At 42.1% G+C, this 16,620-nt stretch overlaps 7 protein-coding genes across 7 annotated transcripts; 2 read left to right on the top strand and 5 right to left on the bottom strand.

Annotated features, from left to right (window-relative positions):
* Window positions 1-85: 85 nt before the first annotated feature.
* CTAM01_09500 (uncharacterized protein) lies at window positions 86-286 on the top strand (the record flags this gene model as incomplete). The annotated part of the gene is made up of 1 exon (XM_060525519.1): window positions 86-286. A coding segment is annotated over one exon (201 nt), but the record flags the coding sequence as incomplete, so codon positions are not given.
* A 3,423-nt stretch (window positions 287-3,709) lies between these two features.
* CTAM01_09499 (polygalacturonase) lies at window positions 3,710-4,797 on the bottom strand (the record flags this gene model as incomplete). The annotated part of the gene is made up of 3 exons (XM_060525518.1): window positions 3,710-4,232; window positions 4,291-4,433; window positions 4,507-4,797. The coding sequence occupies 3 exons, from the start codon at window positions 4,795-4,797 to the stop codon at window positions 3,710-3,712; spliced, it is 957 nt and encodes a 318-aa protein (XP_060379764.1).
* A 1,195-nt stretch (window positions 4,798-5,992) lies between these two features.
* On the bottom strand, window positions 5,993-7,880 carry CTAM01_09498 (polysaccharide deacetylase; the record flags this gene model as incomplete). The annotated part of the gene is made up of 2 exons (XM_060525517.1): window positions 5,993-6,550; window positions 6,615-7,880. The coding sequence occupies 2 exons, from the start codon at window positions 7,878-7,880 to the stop codon at window positions 5,993-5,995; spliced, it is 1,824 nt and encodes a 607-aa protein (XP_060379763.1).
* A 228-nt stretch (window positions 7,881-8,108) lies between these two features.
* Window positions 8,109-8,429, bottom strand: CTAM01_09497 (uncharacterized protein; the record flags this gene model as incomplete). Its single annotated transcript, XM_060525516.1, has 1 exon — window positions 8,109-8,429. One exon carries the CDS (start codon window positions 8,427-8,429, stop codon window positions 8,109-8,111), a length of 321 nt encoding a protein of 106 aa, XP_060379762.1.
* A 364-nt stretch (window positions 8,430-8,793) lies between these two features.
* CTAM01_09496 (uncharacterized protein) lies at window positions 8,794-9,018 on the top strand (the record flags this gene model as incomplete). The annotated part of the gene is made up of 1 exon (XM_060525515.1): window positions 8,794-9,018. One exon carries the CDS (start codon window positions 8,794-8,796, stop codon window positions 9,016-9,018), a length of 225 nt encoding a protein of 74 aa, XP_060379761.1.
* Window positions 9,019-10,843: 1,825 nt separating this feature from the next.
* Window positions 10,844-11,666, bottom strand: CTAM01_09495 (serine/threonine protein kinase; the record flags this gene model as incomplete). Its single annotated transcript, XM_060525514.1, has 2 exons — window positions 10,844-11,512; window positions 11,574-11,666. 2 exons carry the CDS (start codon window positions 11,664-11,666, stop codon window positions 10,844-10,846), a joined length of 762 nt encoding a protein of 253 aa, XP_060379760.1.
* A 917-nt stretch (window positions 11,667-12,583) lies between these two features.
* Window positions 12,584-14,092, bottom strand: CTAM01_09494 (serine/threonine protein kinase; the record flags this gene model as incomplete). Its single annotated transcript, XM_060525513.1, has 5 exons — window positions 12,584-12,640; window positions 12,759-12,817; window positions 12,884-13,053; window positions 13,118-13,461; window positions 13,529-14,092. The coding sequence occupies 5 exons, from the start codon at window positions 14,090-14,092 to the stop codon at window positions 12,584-12,586; spliced, it is 1,194 nt and encodes a 397-aa protein (XP_060379759.1).
* Window positions 14,093-16,620: the final 2,528 nt, after the last annotated feature.

The following is a 16,620-nucleotide window of genomic DNA, read 5'->3' as shown; positions in this document are numbered from 1 at the left end:
GGGCTACCCTTAATTCTTTATATTATAATAACAATAACTTAAAATTACTTTTAATACCTTTAGAATTAGTAAAATAAGTATTTAATTTAGTAATAATAAACCCGTAAGGTTATTAAGATTTATAATTATTAATACCCTATTTAGTAATATTACTTTTTACGTCTTACTAATTAATACTCTTTTTTTATACTACTTAAGGGATATAAATAAGCTAAGAGTATATTTTAATAATATTAATAACTTATTAGTTAAAGGAGACGTTATAGTACTTATTATTTATAAATAGGGATACCCTTAGTTTCTGCTCCTTAATAATAAAAAAGTTATTATTAATTACCTAATAAAGAGCGAATTATACCGTTTATATTAGTACTTTAGCTACCCTTTAGTTCTTTATTTTTTAAAATTATTTTAATAATTTAGTAATAACGTAGAGATCGTAGCTTTTAAAAAGCTTACGAAAGTTTATTAATAATATTAACTTAATAATACTACCCCTAGCCGATTTAAATTTACCTTATAAGATAATTACGATTTTAATTATAAAATTGTAATTAACGTAATATATTTAATAAACTATAAGGGTACTAACTAATTAGTACTTTATATTATTAATATTACTACTTCTTTTTAAATAGTAAAGTTCTTTGTAAATATAATTACGAAGTATATATAAGAAGCTCTTTAGCTATATTAGATTGATATTTACTTTAGTCCGCTAAATTAAATTATTATAAATATTAATAAGAACTTTAGCGCCGTAAAATTTAAGTTTTTTACTAAATCTATATTTATTAAAGTTAAAGAAGTACTTATTAAAGCTTATAATAATATTAATAAGGCTAAGAAATATTACGTAATATTTAAAAAAGTATATAATATTATTTAAAATAAGTACTTATTAATAAGTATAGAGGCTATATTTTAAACTATAATTAAAATAATTAACGATATAGTTAGCCTAAATAGCTTCGTTTTTATACTCCTTATTTTTAGAGCTTTTTTATATATTTTTAACGAATTTTTATTATTATTAAATATTACTTAACGTATAAAAGTAATTAAAAAAGTAATAAGGGAAGTCTATAAACTTTATATTAATAAGTAAATAAGCGAAGTACTAGTTATTTAAAATAGGCTAAATATCTCCTATATTATTAATTTACTACTTTAATTAAATATTAAGGTTTAATAAGAAAGTAAGGGATAAAAGGGCCTATTTAAGTTCGTTTTAATAAGTAATACTACTTATATAATAAATTTATTTTACGGCCTAACGAGCTTTTAAGCTATTATAATTAAACTTTAGTACTTAAAAAAGGTCGACCCCGAGCTACTAACTATAATAAGGGAGTACGTTAACTACTTATTAATCCCCGTAATTAACTAATTAATTAATAATAGCGCTATTATTAACGAGGTCTTTAATAAGATCGTTATAATAATTAATAATAACCCTTTATTATAAAAAAAGAGGATTAAAAAAATATTAATATAGTACGGCTATAATAATACTTTTATAATTACTACTTATTTTATATTTAAAAAAAAAGTAAATTTTAAATTAGTTATTAAATTCCGTAATAAGGGTATTATTATTATACTAAGAGTACTTTTTATAGAATTTATTAATAAAGAGCTTTTAGGACTAATTAAGAGAGGTATAATTAAATTTATCTAACTTAGCCCTAAATATAGGGATATAAGAATATTTAAATTTTAATTTATTAATAAGATTAAGAACTAAGGATTTAACCCTATCGAAAAGTTTTATTTAGTTATATAAAGGTATAATAATAAAAAGAAGAAGGAGATCCTTACGTAGTTACTAATAATTTAAAAAACTAATTAATATTTAATTTTTACCCTAGCCCCGACCCTAATTTAAAAAAGCTATGTTATTTAGTTATAAAATATTACTTAAGTATATATATAATCGAGCTAACCTCTTTATTATAAGGTTTTTATCTAATTACTAGCTCGGATTTATTATTTATACTCTAAAAGTATTATTTTATACGTTATATAATTATTATACAGTTTTATAAAATCTAATACTTATTAGTAAATAATATATAATAAGTATTATTTAAAAATACTCTAAATAATAATATTTATATTTAATTTATACTTATTAATTTTAATAAAAAAAAGCGGATTATTTAGTATTATTAAAATATAGACCGATAATATAATTAAATTATTAAATAAGACCTTTAATAAAAAAAAAGAGACCGAGCTTAAGTACGCTAAGTTACTAACTAAACTAAAATAGTAACTATTAGCTAACGAGCTACTTATTTTTAATAATAAAATTATCTTATTAAAAAGTATTAATATAGTACTTAAATAAAAGAACTAAAAAAAGAAGCTTAAGTAAGTTAACTTCTTAGTATTAAATATTAAATAATAATTTATTAAGTAGCGAGCTCGAGGTACTTATATTATATTAATTTACTAACTAAAAATAGCTTTTAATACGTCGTTTATTATTTAATATTAAATAGATTTATTATTTATTAATTACGCTATACTAAACTATTATATTAAATAATAAATAAATTACTTAAACTAAGGGCTTATAATTATATTATTAAATCTAACTATAACTAAACTTTTCGTTTTTATAAATAAGTTATTTATAAATAACGCTAATTATACTTTATAACTAGGTTATATTATTATTTTTATAAATAAAAAAATAAATTAACAAGAGCTTTATAATTAATAATAATATTATTTACTATAGCTTTATAAAAAGTAAAAAGATTACTTCGAGCGTATTAATATTAGAAGTTTATAAAATAGTTATAAGTATTAACGTTACTTATACTATTTTAACTACCCTAGACCTTATTACTAAATAACTTAACGTTCTAAAGATCCTTATTATAATTTATATAGATTTATATTTACTATATAAATATTTTATTAAACTAAGTATTATAAAAAAAAAGCGCTTTATAATAAATATTATAATATTTTAATAATTATATAAACGCCGTAAGCTTTATAAAATTCGTTAAATTAGTAATAATAATAACTTAGCTAACGAGTTTATAAAAAGTATATTAAATAAGTCCTTTAAATAATTTGTTAATAAAAGAATTATTATAGTTAAAATAAAAGGGTAGGTAATACGTAATTAAAAATAGTAATATACTATAAATAATAAGTTATTTAATAAACGTATATACCTCTCGGGCTTTAGTTTAAAAAGAAATATACGTATTTAGGGCATAGTTAAATTAATAAAAAGCTTTTTTTTAATTATATTAAATTTAATAATTTCTAAAAAGTTTAAATATATAAATTATATATATTAAAAAATTAAAAAGTAATTAGAAAAAGGGGATAATAAAAATTCTATATAAATAATTATAATAGAAATTATATTAAAATTTTAATATATAGCTTTAAGTATTTCTAAATAGGGGATTAATAGTGGATTTTATTATTAGTTCTCATTAATAGGGGGACCTAGCCCCTATTTTACCCTTTTTTATTATAAAAGTAGAAAATTATTAATATTAAATTATAAAATAAAAAAGGGCCTTATTAAGTAGTTAGGTAGGGGTAGTAGGTAAGTAGTCTAGGCTTATATAGACGGACCCTTTTACTTATTTATATTTATAGAGGGATCATAGGCCCTATTTATAATCTTCCCCTCGGATATATATATATAATAAACCTATACTGACCTATTGACCTAGTTGCGACCAAAAGGTCTGACCTGCCTACGTGTATACCAACAGTAGGAAACCTGATCTCCAGTCCACGTCTTCACATATGCGCCATACCGAGTCCCCAAGCCCTTGATACGCCTCACAGTCACGTTTTCAACGCGCTCGAACTCGTTCTTATACTGGCCAAGACTGCCAAAGGCTATACCCAGAGAGTGATCCATGGTGGAGTCTTCAATGAGGATGTTGGTAGAGTTGCCTTTAATGGCAATCGCATCGTCGCCATTTCGGATGTACATATTGCGGAACGTGATGCGGTCCGAGTCAATGGTGTCTGCGCCGTCCGTGTTCCTGGCAGGGTACCCGTTGTTGGTAGTGCTGTTGATGTATACGCCGTCGAATAGCACGTTCTGTGAGTGCATTATTGCGATGGTCCACATCTGACTCTGGACCATGCGTACGTTTCTCACTGTCATGCCTGACGCTTTCCAGATTGCTAGGGCATGAGGGCGGTCGGGGTAGTTGGACTGGCCTTTGACTAGGTTGTACCTGAACCAAGGGCGTCAGTACGAGTTGGACGGATCTTGTTGAGAATCGAGATACTGACCAGGCCTGTCCGTTACCGTCCAAGGTTCCATATCCAAAGCCGTCAACTGTGATGTTCTTCCCGCCCAGGAACCACGCCGCAGAGCCGTTTTGGAAACCGGTCGGCTGCGGGTTACTGAGCCAGTAGTCGGTGTCTTTGCTCCACTACGTATCAAGCGGAAGTGATCAGTACGTATAGATGGCTCATGACAGGAGTAGTGAGGTTATCTAATCTCACCACCAAGGTCCCATGGATCTCGATCTGGGTATTCTCCAGATCAGTCGTGGTCATCATCTTTTCAATATTGTACGTCGTGTTGGAAAAGACGATCCGGCGATTCTTACGGCATTCCTTGAAGGCTGCGAGGATGGCTGGGGAATCATCGGAGCCGTCATTGTTGGCCTCAACGGTACAAGTGTAAACGGCTCTATCTTCGAGGACGTTGTTCGGAGAAGCCAAGACTGTAGAGGAAAGGCCATGTAGGGTGAATAAAACCACGACCCAACTGAGGTCAAGATTGGGGAGCATCGCGGCAACTGGAAGTCGAAGTTGAATCGATGGGGATTTGAAGACGACTCAAGCAGAGAATAGTGCTATCCGGTCGGTACAACTTATACAACTACCGATAGCCAAAGACATGGCGACGATCATCGAGAAGCATATGCTGTTGCCTGGCACCTGTTCAAAAGGCTTCGGCATGATGGTAGTCGACGAGGGTGTCACTCGCTGGCAATTGCGACGACTTCTGCGAAGCTAGATCAAGAAGTGTGACGATGCCTTCCTTGTGCAGAAGCACTTAGTTGTGAGCCAGAGCATGAAAGGCAACTTCGTGAACATGAAGATTGATTTACTGTAAGAATACATATCACGCCACCGATACCGGCCTTTCTTTCAATTGGTGGACTTCATCGCGGTCACCCGCCGTCGGGGGATAAAGCACGAATTCCATGGACGACATCCCCAGGTGTGACATCTTCGACCGATGACCTTCCCTTCCTCCGCACTGCTGTTTGCCTGTCAGCCGACCCCGCAAAATACACCTTTCGTCCCAATACAGAAGTACCCCGATTATGGACGATGAGCGGGTTACGACCCATGAAGGGATGATAGGTGGGCATTCCCGGAAGATATAGCCAAGGCAAATCCCGCCAAGGCACTGGGCTGATTGCATCAGCCCGTCGTCGATACCCCGGATCTCCGAGATATGCACGGCTCGGGTTCCTGCAGGAATTACCGCTGCGACAAACAGGTTGTCAAGATTGCTGCCATGTGCGCTCCCGCCACCTTCTCACGAGTCCCTGAACAGTCTCGCAATAGTCATCGTCCTTTGGCGGCTCATCAATCCAACTCTTCTTAGTCTGGTCGCTAGTTACGTGGCGCAATCATAATGGTTTTCCTCGGACGACGTCATAAATCTTGTCACCCTCATGGCTTGAGCACTTTCAATCGGCCGTCTCAGCCCACCCCAAACTAATTCTTTGGTAGCTGATTGTTCACAGCGTCATGAGAATTGGATTACTGAATCCGAATAGCGTTTTATTGGGCGGACTATTCGATGGCTAGGTTTGGCTATATCCAAAGATGAAGTAGATACACACTTTATTGACTCTATGCACAGCTCTACAGGATATATAAAGGAAATGTTTTGTCCCATAACCACATCAACGTGATGCAACCATTATTACATATACACACGCACACGACCCTCAGCTAGACAGCTAGCTTAAGAGCAGGTACCGAAGATGGGCTGGCAGCCGGTGCCGCAGTGAGCAGTGGTGGTTCCGCAGAAGCCGTACTCAGAGCAGCAGGTGCTGTCAGGGCAGGTGTAGCCGTTTGAGCCACCGCAGGAGCTGTCGGGGCTGACACCGCCGGTGGCAGCGGTCTGGGTAGCAGCGGGGGCGCTGGAGGTGGCATCACCGCCTGAGGCAACGGGGCCGGCGACACCGCAGACGCCGAAGAGGGGCTGGCAGCCGGTACCGCAGTAGGCCTGGGAGGTGCCGCAGAAGCCGTACTCGGAGCAGCAGGCACCAGCCTCGCAGACGTAGTTGTTGGAGCCACCGCAGGCACCGTCGGGGCCGATGACGCCGGTGGGGGTAGCGGTGCTGGTGATGGAGACGACGATCTTGGAGGCGGTGGCGGTGGGGGTGGAGGTGCGCTTGGTCTTGTACCAGTTGGCCTCGGCGTCGCCCAGGCACTCGCCGACGGTGACGGCGTTCAGGCCCTTCTCCTTAATGATGCGGAGGAACTCGGGGACAAGGTACTCGGCGGTGTTCTGGTGAACCTAATGCGGGTGTTAACTGTCTGTGATGAAGGTCAAATTTTGACTGGACTCGTAGTAAACTTACCTCGTGGGCCAGGGCAATGGAACCACCGGCATCGACACCCTTCTCGAAGATGCCGACGCTGGTAAGGTTGCCGAGGGGAGCGTTGTTGGCGTAGTCGAGGGAGTCGATGTCGGCGTGGATAACGTGGTACTCAAGCGCCTTCAGGATGGAGAGGGTGTTGTCGTTCCAGCTGAAGTAAGGAGGGCGCATGTAAGTGGGGTACTTTCCAATGATGTTGATGAGAGCATCCTCGAGCGTAGTCATCTCAGGGATGATGTCGGCATCGCCCAGTGTGGCGAGGTCGGGGTGGCTGTAGGTGTGCGAGCCAATCTGGTGGCCGTCGGCGACCATACGCTTGACGACATCCTGGAAGTTGTTGATGTTGCCAAAGTTCTCGCCGTTGACGAAGAAAGTGGCCTTGGCGCCAGCCTCAGCGAGGAGGTCGAGGACGTGCTCGGTGTAAGTGAACGGGCCGTCGTCGAAGGTCAGAGCGAAATCACCCTCAACAGTGCACTTGGTAATGGCAACACCGTAGGGGATGTTGGTGGCCGGGGCGGTAGCGCTGGCGGAGGCGGATCCGGAGGCCGTGCTGGAGGTGGAGGCCGGGATGGTGTCGTTGTTGCCAGCGGGGACGGTGGTGCTGGGAACGGCAATGGGCTCGGTGGGAAGAGCAACACCGGGAACGGTGGTGAAGGAGGGAGCAGCGGTGGGGATGCTGGTGTTCTGGGGGAAGGGAATGTAAGAAGAGCCACCAGGAGGCTTGCCCGGGTACGAGGGGACGTTGCCGGCAGGGGCAGAGGCGGCAGCGGAGGGAGCAGCGGAAGGCCACGAGCCGCCGGATCCAGGCTTGCCTCCTCCGGGGTAAGAGCCGCCGTTGGAGCCCTTGTCAGATCCCTTGTCGGAGCCCTTATCCGAGCCCTTGTCGGAACCAGTGTTGGAACCGGTGTTCGATCCAGTGTTGGAACCGGTGTTAGATCCGGTGTTGGAACCAGTGTTGGAACCGGAGCCAGAACCAGAAGAGCCGGAGCCAGAGCCAGAGCCTGAGCCGGAACCAGTGTTGCCTCCGTTTCCGGGGTTTGACGGGGGAGGATAAGAGCCGCCGGGAGTAGTGGGAACACCGGGGATGGTGGTGTTCACGGGGTAAGGCGGGAAGTGAGCCTTGGTGCTGCTCGGCTGAGGGGCGGGGAGGTCCTCATCGCAGAAGGTCTCGTTCGAGGTCTGGCGGCGGAAGGGGGAGGCGGCCGCTCCGGCCACGAGGAGCGAGGTAGCAACGGTCTTGAAATGCATGATGCGAAAGAATGACTAGTATTATATAAAGAATGACTTTGGTGGTTAGAAACGAGTGACGTTGTCTTACAAGAAGAAGACGGACAGTTGACTAGTAGTGAAGAAGAAGAGGAAGACAAAAAACACTCAAAGGTAGACATGGCGAGCCGCCCATATATCCCATCCGACTTTGCCAAGTCTCGATGGAACCCCCTATGCGCCCATGCGGGTTGTCAGCTTTGCAGTACACTAACAACCCCATTCATGTTCATCCCGTTTTAATTGCCAAGATTCACGGCCAAGAACTCCAGTCCCAAGTTCCCAACTCCCCAAACAAGGCCGAGTCATGGTTGGTGTTCCTCGCTTGGGCGTTGCACCGCCCTGCAGGAAAAGCAAAGCAACCTTGTTAGCTCGGCTTGGCGTCTGTAGAGTTGCCCAGCTGGCTGGGAAATGGAAACGGGAAGAAAAGGTCGAAAAGGTCCCGTACATGAAGGGCCTGCAAGTCGCGGGAGATAAGATGAAGGGCCACTGAAATAGCTGGCCCATCATCCGTGCAACGGTGTTGGGCATTCTGTGCTCCCCGTTGAAGTCCGTCTCACGAGTCACCGTTAGTCTCCTCCTTCACGCTCCCCCCAAGGTGGCGGCCGCTGTTGGCGACGCCTGATGACGACGAGCGGACGTTCAATATGGACGATATAACAAACGGAGGTGCCAAGATACTAAATCCCAGATCAGGGCGGGTCTGGCTTTTAAGAGAAACCAAGGTGATGGCAGGTTGTAGAGGTGTTGTCGCTTTGTCTCCGCCGGTTTGACTTTTCGAATTGTTCTTGGTCAATCTCAAAAGCCTCGATCCAACCAATGAGATCTCGCATGACTCGGTATAAGCCCACTTCGATATCCTTATTAACTAGCTTAATGCTACTTGAATGCGCGCATGGCCCGACAGCTCCGGCACTTCGCCGCTCTTAGCCTTCTTTCAACTTTCAAGGTCACCCTTCAACTGTTCAACAGGCAGATGGAAAAAAACCCGAAGCTGAACGAAACGGAGAAGTCCATCCTGGTCGAAGCGCGCGCGGAGACGGTCTCCATGGGCCATCTATATAAGATGAAAGCTGTGGCCTCGTTCTGCCTCTCCGAAGGTTTAAACACTGGGCCTTGATTGGGCAAACCCACTCTGGGGTTTGTGATTCAGCACAATATCGAATTGTGGCTACCATCACCAACACCACCCCATTGATATTTGATGAAGTGCGACCTCTGCATCTTTCATGATTTCACAACCGACATTGGGCGGCGCGGTAATTTAAGCAGCCCTGCGGCGTCGCATTTTCCTTTTTCGAACACAATCTTCCGTTGCAGGCATGTTGGATACTGTCCATTGCCTGATGTTGCTGCACGAACAACCAAAGATCTTTTCACGGGCAACGGGGGCCAAGCCCGTAGTGTAAGCCAACGCCGTCAGCCAACACCAGGCACAAGAGAGGGGCCGCCGGACACTCTCAGGGAATCAGAGTCCAGACATCGCCGATGGGTGGTGCGCTTGCAGGGGTCGTCGGTCTGGGCGTCGCTGCGAGCTGTCAGGGGCAGAACAGGGGTTGGCTGCTTGTTTGTTGGAGTAGGCGAGCTGTTCATCGCAGGGCAAGCCAAGGCTCCCAGAAGCTCGCATTCGCAAGGTCCAGAATGTTACCGTTGGAGTTACTGGTCATTATCTCAGCAGCCCTTTCCTTCTTCTGGATGGTGATACTTGGTGCGTTGGCGTGGCTGACAACTCACCTAGCGTGGCTTCTTGTCTCACAGTCCCAGACACTGAAAGGCTTACTTCAATTTCTTGGTTTCAATGCTGTTAAGTTATCGTCGACTTGCGGCTGATGACAGCTGAGATCTGTATCTGTATCTCATCATCTGTACTTCACCGTGAAAAGAAACATTCGCCCAGCCTTCATTGCCTATTCGCCCCTTTATGCTATTCTTGCCTCTCCTCTCGACTCTATTAGCGTCAACTCTTCCTACGTACCGTTAATCTTGGCACTCAGGATGCCACGCCATGAGACAGCGGGGCGCAAACGAGCTTGGCCAATGCTCTTGCTGAAAGGCATGATCTGTGCGCTTTGCGAGCAACTCGCTTCTCATGATGAAATGGAAGGGTTCCCCTCTCAATTAGCAACCAACTTGAAAGTGCATCAGCGACAGGATCAGTGCTTTGTCAAAAATCTTCAACGCGGCAATCTGTTGATTGCTACAGACATACTGCAGTGCAACAGGCACACAGAGCACTCGCTGTCTCCGCTTCGATGAAGATTTTCGCTGAAAGCACAAGCAAACTGATCAGTACGGACACCGAAGACGAATATACATAGGAAACCTATTTTCGCACACTATCGAAACCTAACGGAACTGCTCTATTTGAGTTCTTGCTGATTGATCATGTATGCTCCCGTGGGCCACCTGTCGCACGTCTGCGGTCCGCCAAAAGTATATTCTGAAGAGCCCACCTTCTAGAACCACAATAGGAAAGTAGCAAGCAGGGTTATCGTTACTTGTCGATCTCGCAGTTACTTTCGGCCACATGCTTTGCATTTCGCTGTTCCCAAGTTGAAAATAAGCTTGATATCCAAATTAGTATGAAGGCAAATCACTCTAACTTTTCCTTAATGCCCGTCACAACCGTCACAAACGGTACAGATAGATGTAACGTCGCTTAAGACTAAATGACTTCCTCGTCGGCTAGTTCGTTTCTGGAGCGGAATTTCGAAAGTCTATAGACTTGTCCACAATGCCGAGGACATAAGTAAGCGCCTCCTGCCCACCAATTACTGCAAATACATACGGAGCAAAACAGAGAAGAAAATCTTGAAAGTATCATCAACGCCAACGCCATAAATGACCCCCAAGGCAGAAAACAATGGACTCTCTAACAAACATGCCCCTAACGCCGCGCCTTTGGTGAAAATCCATGCCGGTAAGGTCGTCAGAGCTATAGTGCATCAAAGTCCAGACAATACTTCAAGAATTATCCTCATCTGGTACGACTGAACCAAGTAAAATTTTGCGCACATCTGCGTCAAAATTCCGTGTGTCGACGATGTCTCTAGTTGGGAGTCAGTGATCATCACCGATTTGTAAAGAAGCTGAGCATCAACGCACATTCCCGTTTGTTGCTTCAAATCGTCATCCAATGCTTTCAACCGAGTCTCCCCGAGCTTGTCATCAGGATTTTCGTTGTCGTCAAAGAAGCGGATGAACTGGACACCGATCCAATTCTGCTGTTCGTTTGTCCGTCGAACATGAGTCACCAAGCGTTTGATCGGTCCATCTACACCGCAGAAATTGTCTCGGTTCTTGAGATTCCAGTGTCCGTTCGTCAAGACATATATGCTGACCGGTTTCTTATTCTGGATAGCCTTACTGACCAACTCGTCCAAACTTGGGGCCATGTTGCATTGATCTTCATGGAATAGCATCTTTTCTATATTATCTTTCAATTCCGAGGTCCTTGTTGATTGAAGTGGAGGGTGAGATGAGGTAAAATAGACTTCAAAGGTTGCATTTGGGTCAACCTCTCCCTTTTTGAGTAAGTACGAGAGGACTTGACAGCTCGCGGCTACTTTCTTTTGATGAGGCTCCATGGATCTCGAGTCATCCACGAGAAACATCTAGAGATATGACTGTCAGTGGACGCAGTGAAACTGGTCTAGGTCATGTATTCATCTTTACCTGATCACGGCCCTTCTCGCCTTTCAACTTCTGCAGGGCTGACACCAGCTGTGGGAACGCCTCAAGGGGTCTCCCTTTGAATTCAGACTTCATGCTTGGAGAGCGTCGGAATCGCGAACGTGAGCGATCTTTACCTTCTATGCATAGATTGTAGATGGCTGCCATTGTAATTACACCATCATTGACTTCATGGGGAGAGTTGGGTTCCGTGTTCCATTGAAATTGATTCGGAGGAAAGAGTCCGAGTTGGGATGTGTAGGATGGCAATCTTTCCTGTCGACTTGGGAGACTTTCGTTCCGAAGGACGTCCATCGGAGGGTTGCTGGCGACGTTCAGTGATATTGGTTGTTCCGGTACTCCCATTGCCTCATTTCCCACGTCCATTGGGGTACTTGTCTGGGCTTCGATATTGAGAGCATTTGCGGCATCAACTGGCCCAAACTCCGGTGTTCTGTGCCGATTGAAAGGTCCATGGTAGGTTTCAGATGCCGCATAAGTAGCACCTGGCACAGACAAGCGATTTTCGTGGTTCAAAATGCTGTCAGAACCATGATTCGGTCGCTGGGGCACAGTGTTGAACCTCTGAGGCACTCGCGTGTTATGCCGGTATGCATTTCCCAGGTCAATCTCGTTTCGCATTTCTTCCGGTGACTGTACAATAATTCCAGGACTGGATTCCGATCTTGATCCGATGAAATGAGTTGCCTCCACTGTTCTTGGAGAGTTCTCAACCGGGAGTTGACTCAGTGGGCTGGTTTCCCTCCTCCGAAATGTGGAATATGGCTCTGAGAATCTGGTTGTAAGAGGGTAAAGTTCTTCGTGTGGCTGAACCAGGTCAGGCCCTTCAAAGACTTTGCTCTTCCATTCGTCATGAAGCTCAATGGCCTCGAGCCTTTTTCTTGGGTTCATAGAGAGCATGCGGGTAAGCAGAAATCTGCTCACTGCCAAAAACCAATGAGATTCTTCCCCAGCGAAGCTACTTGCTCTCTGAAGCCATGTTTCAACTGAATTCAGAAGGCACGGCCCGTCTGGATCTCCGTCATGGAAAGATCCCTCATGAAAGCCTCCTTTTAAGCGGGACATGCGAGTCTCAATAACTCGATCCTTCTGGTAAAGATCACGTCCATACTCTCCCCACCTTGTCCAGACGAGAGCTTCGCTAGCAACGGCTCCGAGAGAGAATACATCGCTCTCCCATCGAATTGCCCTGGAGTCTCCATGATCCCTGTATGCCTCTGGGGCACCTGTAAGATCCAAAGTCAGCTGATCCAGAAGGTGTGATGTCAGTCATTTACATAGCAAGCACTTACTGTACATCCCGTTACCCCAGTTGTCGTCGGCGTTCAGTTCCATTCCCTGGTTTCTTGACCTACGAATATGCCCAGTTCCCATATCCACAAATTTGAATTTTGCAGCGTATACGTTGCCAGACTGATCAGGGCAGACCAGGATATTTTGTGGCCTGATGTCCTGGTGAGTTCTATGATTGTAGATAATTAGCTCAACATGAAACTGGTCAAACGTGATATGTTATGGCGACAGACCCTCTGAGTCCCCAGGACCCTTTGCCTCCTTGAGTTTCCTTGAGGTTGTGAATTGCGTGCAGACCGCCCAATAGATCCATCAAGTTGTTCCAGAAAAGGACACGGTCTGAACGAGCTAAAGGAGGAGGACACGATTCGAAGAAAGACTTCAGATTCCCGCCTCTGGCGTACTCAAGTATTACGGTTCGTAGACCAGGAATTTCGAATGAGCCGAAATATCTAATGACGGACATAGAATCGTACAGAGTCGGTTGTGCGTCCAGCTGCGTGTACATATTCACTTCATTTTCGTAGGTTTGAACCACCTCTGGGTCTTCTCCATAATAGGTTTTGAAGACCACCTCCTATTAGAACTATATCAGAATCCGAGTCTTTTATTCAGTCTAGCGATCGCGCGGTAGTGTGTATTACCTTCTGGTTAAAGCACAGCGAATGTAGCGTTACTCGGAAAACGCAGACTCTCTGGTCGTAGATGGTCCCTGAGTGTTTGATCTGTTCTTTGGCGATGATAGGGATGATCTGTAGCGGTGGGAGATGTCGTTTGTGAGGTTTGCCTCTCCCTTCGGTATCGAACAGGAAGGGGCAGAATCTCCACTGTTCTTTCTCGAATTCCTCAAAAATACTTTTCTCTGCGGCCTCGGAAAACGCATGAGGTGTCTCTCTCAGTGGTAGTAATCCGTCATGAATAGACTCTCCTGTGAAAAGCGAAATGTGCTGGGGTTGCGACATGTAGACGAGGATGGAGAAGACTTGGATGTAACCCCTCTGAATAGTGGAAGCGCTGTCTTTGATCCAGTCTTCTCGACCAAGGAGAACGCCTTCCACATTCTCCGCCACCCAGAAGCTGTCCAGCGCGCATCGGGGAACAAAATCAACAAGCCCATCCTCGTACCCTCTCATGCCACGGCAGCTACGCTCGGAGACGTACTGATCTACATATCGCTTGAATTTTGCAATGATGTTGTCTGGCTTCATCTTTCTTCGATTGAGAACTTTAGGGGCTAAGAAGAAACGACAAGTGAGTGCTCTAACAGTGAAAGACCTTCATGCCAAGACTCGGGTTTTGAGGGTTAAAGATGCTCTTGACTCTCAATTTGACTAGGCCCTTGAGGTAGTGACGAAGATTGTCTTGACTTTGAAGCCACGGGGTATCAACGCCGTCGATTTCAACTCCAGGCGTTTTTATCCCAGGGGGCTTTCAGAAGGTTTGTGGGGATAACGGCGAGGCCAGGCGAGCAAAGCCAATGCGGCGAATTTCATCGTTTTAACTGCCATACCGTTGGCGAACCAGTGAGGCAATAAACGCCTGATAGGCATCGACTCAGGTCAGACAGACTTGGTGCGCCTGGTCTGCTTTTGGCGCGGATTCCTCCTCATTATTGGCCACGTTCGACGTGACAGGCTATGGCCATGAGGGACAACTTGCATAGAGGGGCTGGTTTTATTGATCCTTCCCAGCAGAGACAAGCGTTCCATATGCAGCCTGTGCCAAAAGTTGTGGCAGGCCAAAAATTCAGAATCAATGTTCCTTGCTCGTCGCTGAGCGGAAGAATCGGCATCCTGCAGGTCTCGGCGGCGTTGTCTGACGTGCAGCCTGGCCTCCATCTCTCAGCCCCGAGCGAAATAGCTAATGAGTCCCTCAAGTGCGACCGATTCTCCCGCCGCTCTAAGCTCGCGCGACTAGGCCTACAAGGCGTGAGGCAGAGGAGCCGAGGTGAGCACACATCTTCCAGAGAACTATAAAGGTAAATGCGGTGAAACTTTTGGTACCCTTTGCACCTTTGTAGCACTCAAGGTGGGAAAGTTTGCAAGGAAAAAAGAAGGGTTCGAAAGTTATAAAAAGAAGAACCTCTCATCTGAGGAAGTCCTGGTCCCTCAGTTTAATATGGTCTTAGCACACTGGAGCGAAGCTCCTGGCTCAGGAATGAAAAGCACTTCTTCGTATCATCATTGGAACTGTGTTGGAATCTTTCGACACATTTTTACAATATAAAGGGATGGTGCCTAAGCCGAGAGGCAGGTGAGCAGGTGATGCTGCTGACCTTGCTTGAGGGAAGGTGTTGGATTACGAGGCAGAAAAGGGCCCTATTAGGTAGTTAGGTAAGGGTAGTAGGTAGGTAGTCTGGGCCCGTGCAGACGGACCCTTCTACCTACTTATACCCACAGAGGGATCGCGGGCCCTGCCTATAATTTTCCCCTTTTATATATATATAATAAACCTATACTAACTTATTAACCTTATTATAATTAAAAGGTCTAACTTATTTATATATATACTAATACTAATTAGTAATTAAATTATATATATATTTTTATTATAAATTAGTAAGGATATAATTATAAAAGAAATAGCCTTAACTTACTTTACTAACTATTCTAATTTATTAAATTAGTTCTATTTATTTAATTAATAATAAGTAGCTTAGTCTATACTACCTTAACTCTCTTTTACTATTACTAATTAATAACTAATTAATTAGTTACGGGCTAATAAGAGCGCGCTTTATTATATACGATCTCTTTTATTAAAGCTACTATTACAAAAAAATTAATTACTTTACTATTATTATTAACCTCGTTTTTATTATTAATATTATTTTTACTAACCTTATTATAATTACTAACTTCTTTCTAATTAAGCCGCTCGTAAAAAAATTTATTTTAAATATATTATAACTAAGTATTATTTTAAATTAATAATAAGTAAGAAGAGATCGATTATTAAAAAATCGATCTAACGATTACTAAAGTACTAACGTTTAGTAATAATAAGACCTTTAGGATTATAAATATATTAATAGCGAAGTGTTCTTTATAGATAGCGAAGTATTCTAAGATACTAAGGAAAAAAAAAGATCTCGATAGTAATAGTAGTAGGGATTTGTTTTATATTACTAATAAATTTACCTCTTTTTAATTTAACGAATACTCCGAGACTAGATTAGTAAAACGAAGTACTAAAAGTACTAAAAGAAATTGCTAATTAATAGCTAACGGAATCTTTTAGTTATTATTAGAAGTACGGTTATAAAAGGCCTTTCTTTTTTTCTTATTAAAAATACGGTTATAAAAGGCCTTTTTTCTCTTTTTATAATCTTTTACTAATTTTAATAACTTTCTATTTATATACTTTATTAAAAGAATAGAATTTTCTAATTAATAATAGTAGCCCGCTTATTATTATTAAAACGATTATTATAACCGACCTATTACTTATTTAAACTTACTTAATATTATATTATAATTAAAATACGACGATTACTTTTTATAATTATTTTTTATTATATACTTTATTTTACAAATATATTATAGCGATTACTAGCCCTAATAATAAGTAAAAAAGGGCTAATAACTAGTTAATATTACTCTAGACCTATTTATGTGGTGGTTTTTTTTCCGGCTTTACAGGCACAAAAGATCGACCTTAACGGGATCACGCTTTCAAGGGAAATCACACGATACAGTACACTTTTTAACTACACAATACGCGCAATGTATCCCAA

Source organism: Colletotrichum tamarilloi (assembly GCF_030869305.1).
Source record: "Colletotrichum tamarilloi strain Tom-12 chromosome Unknown Scaffold_38.1, whole genome shotgun sequence".
Lineage (NCBI taxonomy): Eukaryota > Fungi > Ascomycota > Sordariomycetes > Glomerellales > Glomerellaceae > Colletotrichum > Colletotrichum tamarilloi.
This window is presented reverse-complemented; position numbering and strand designations above follow the sequence as displayed.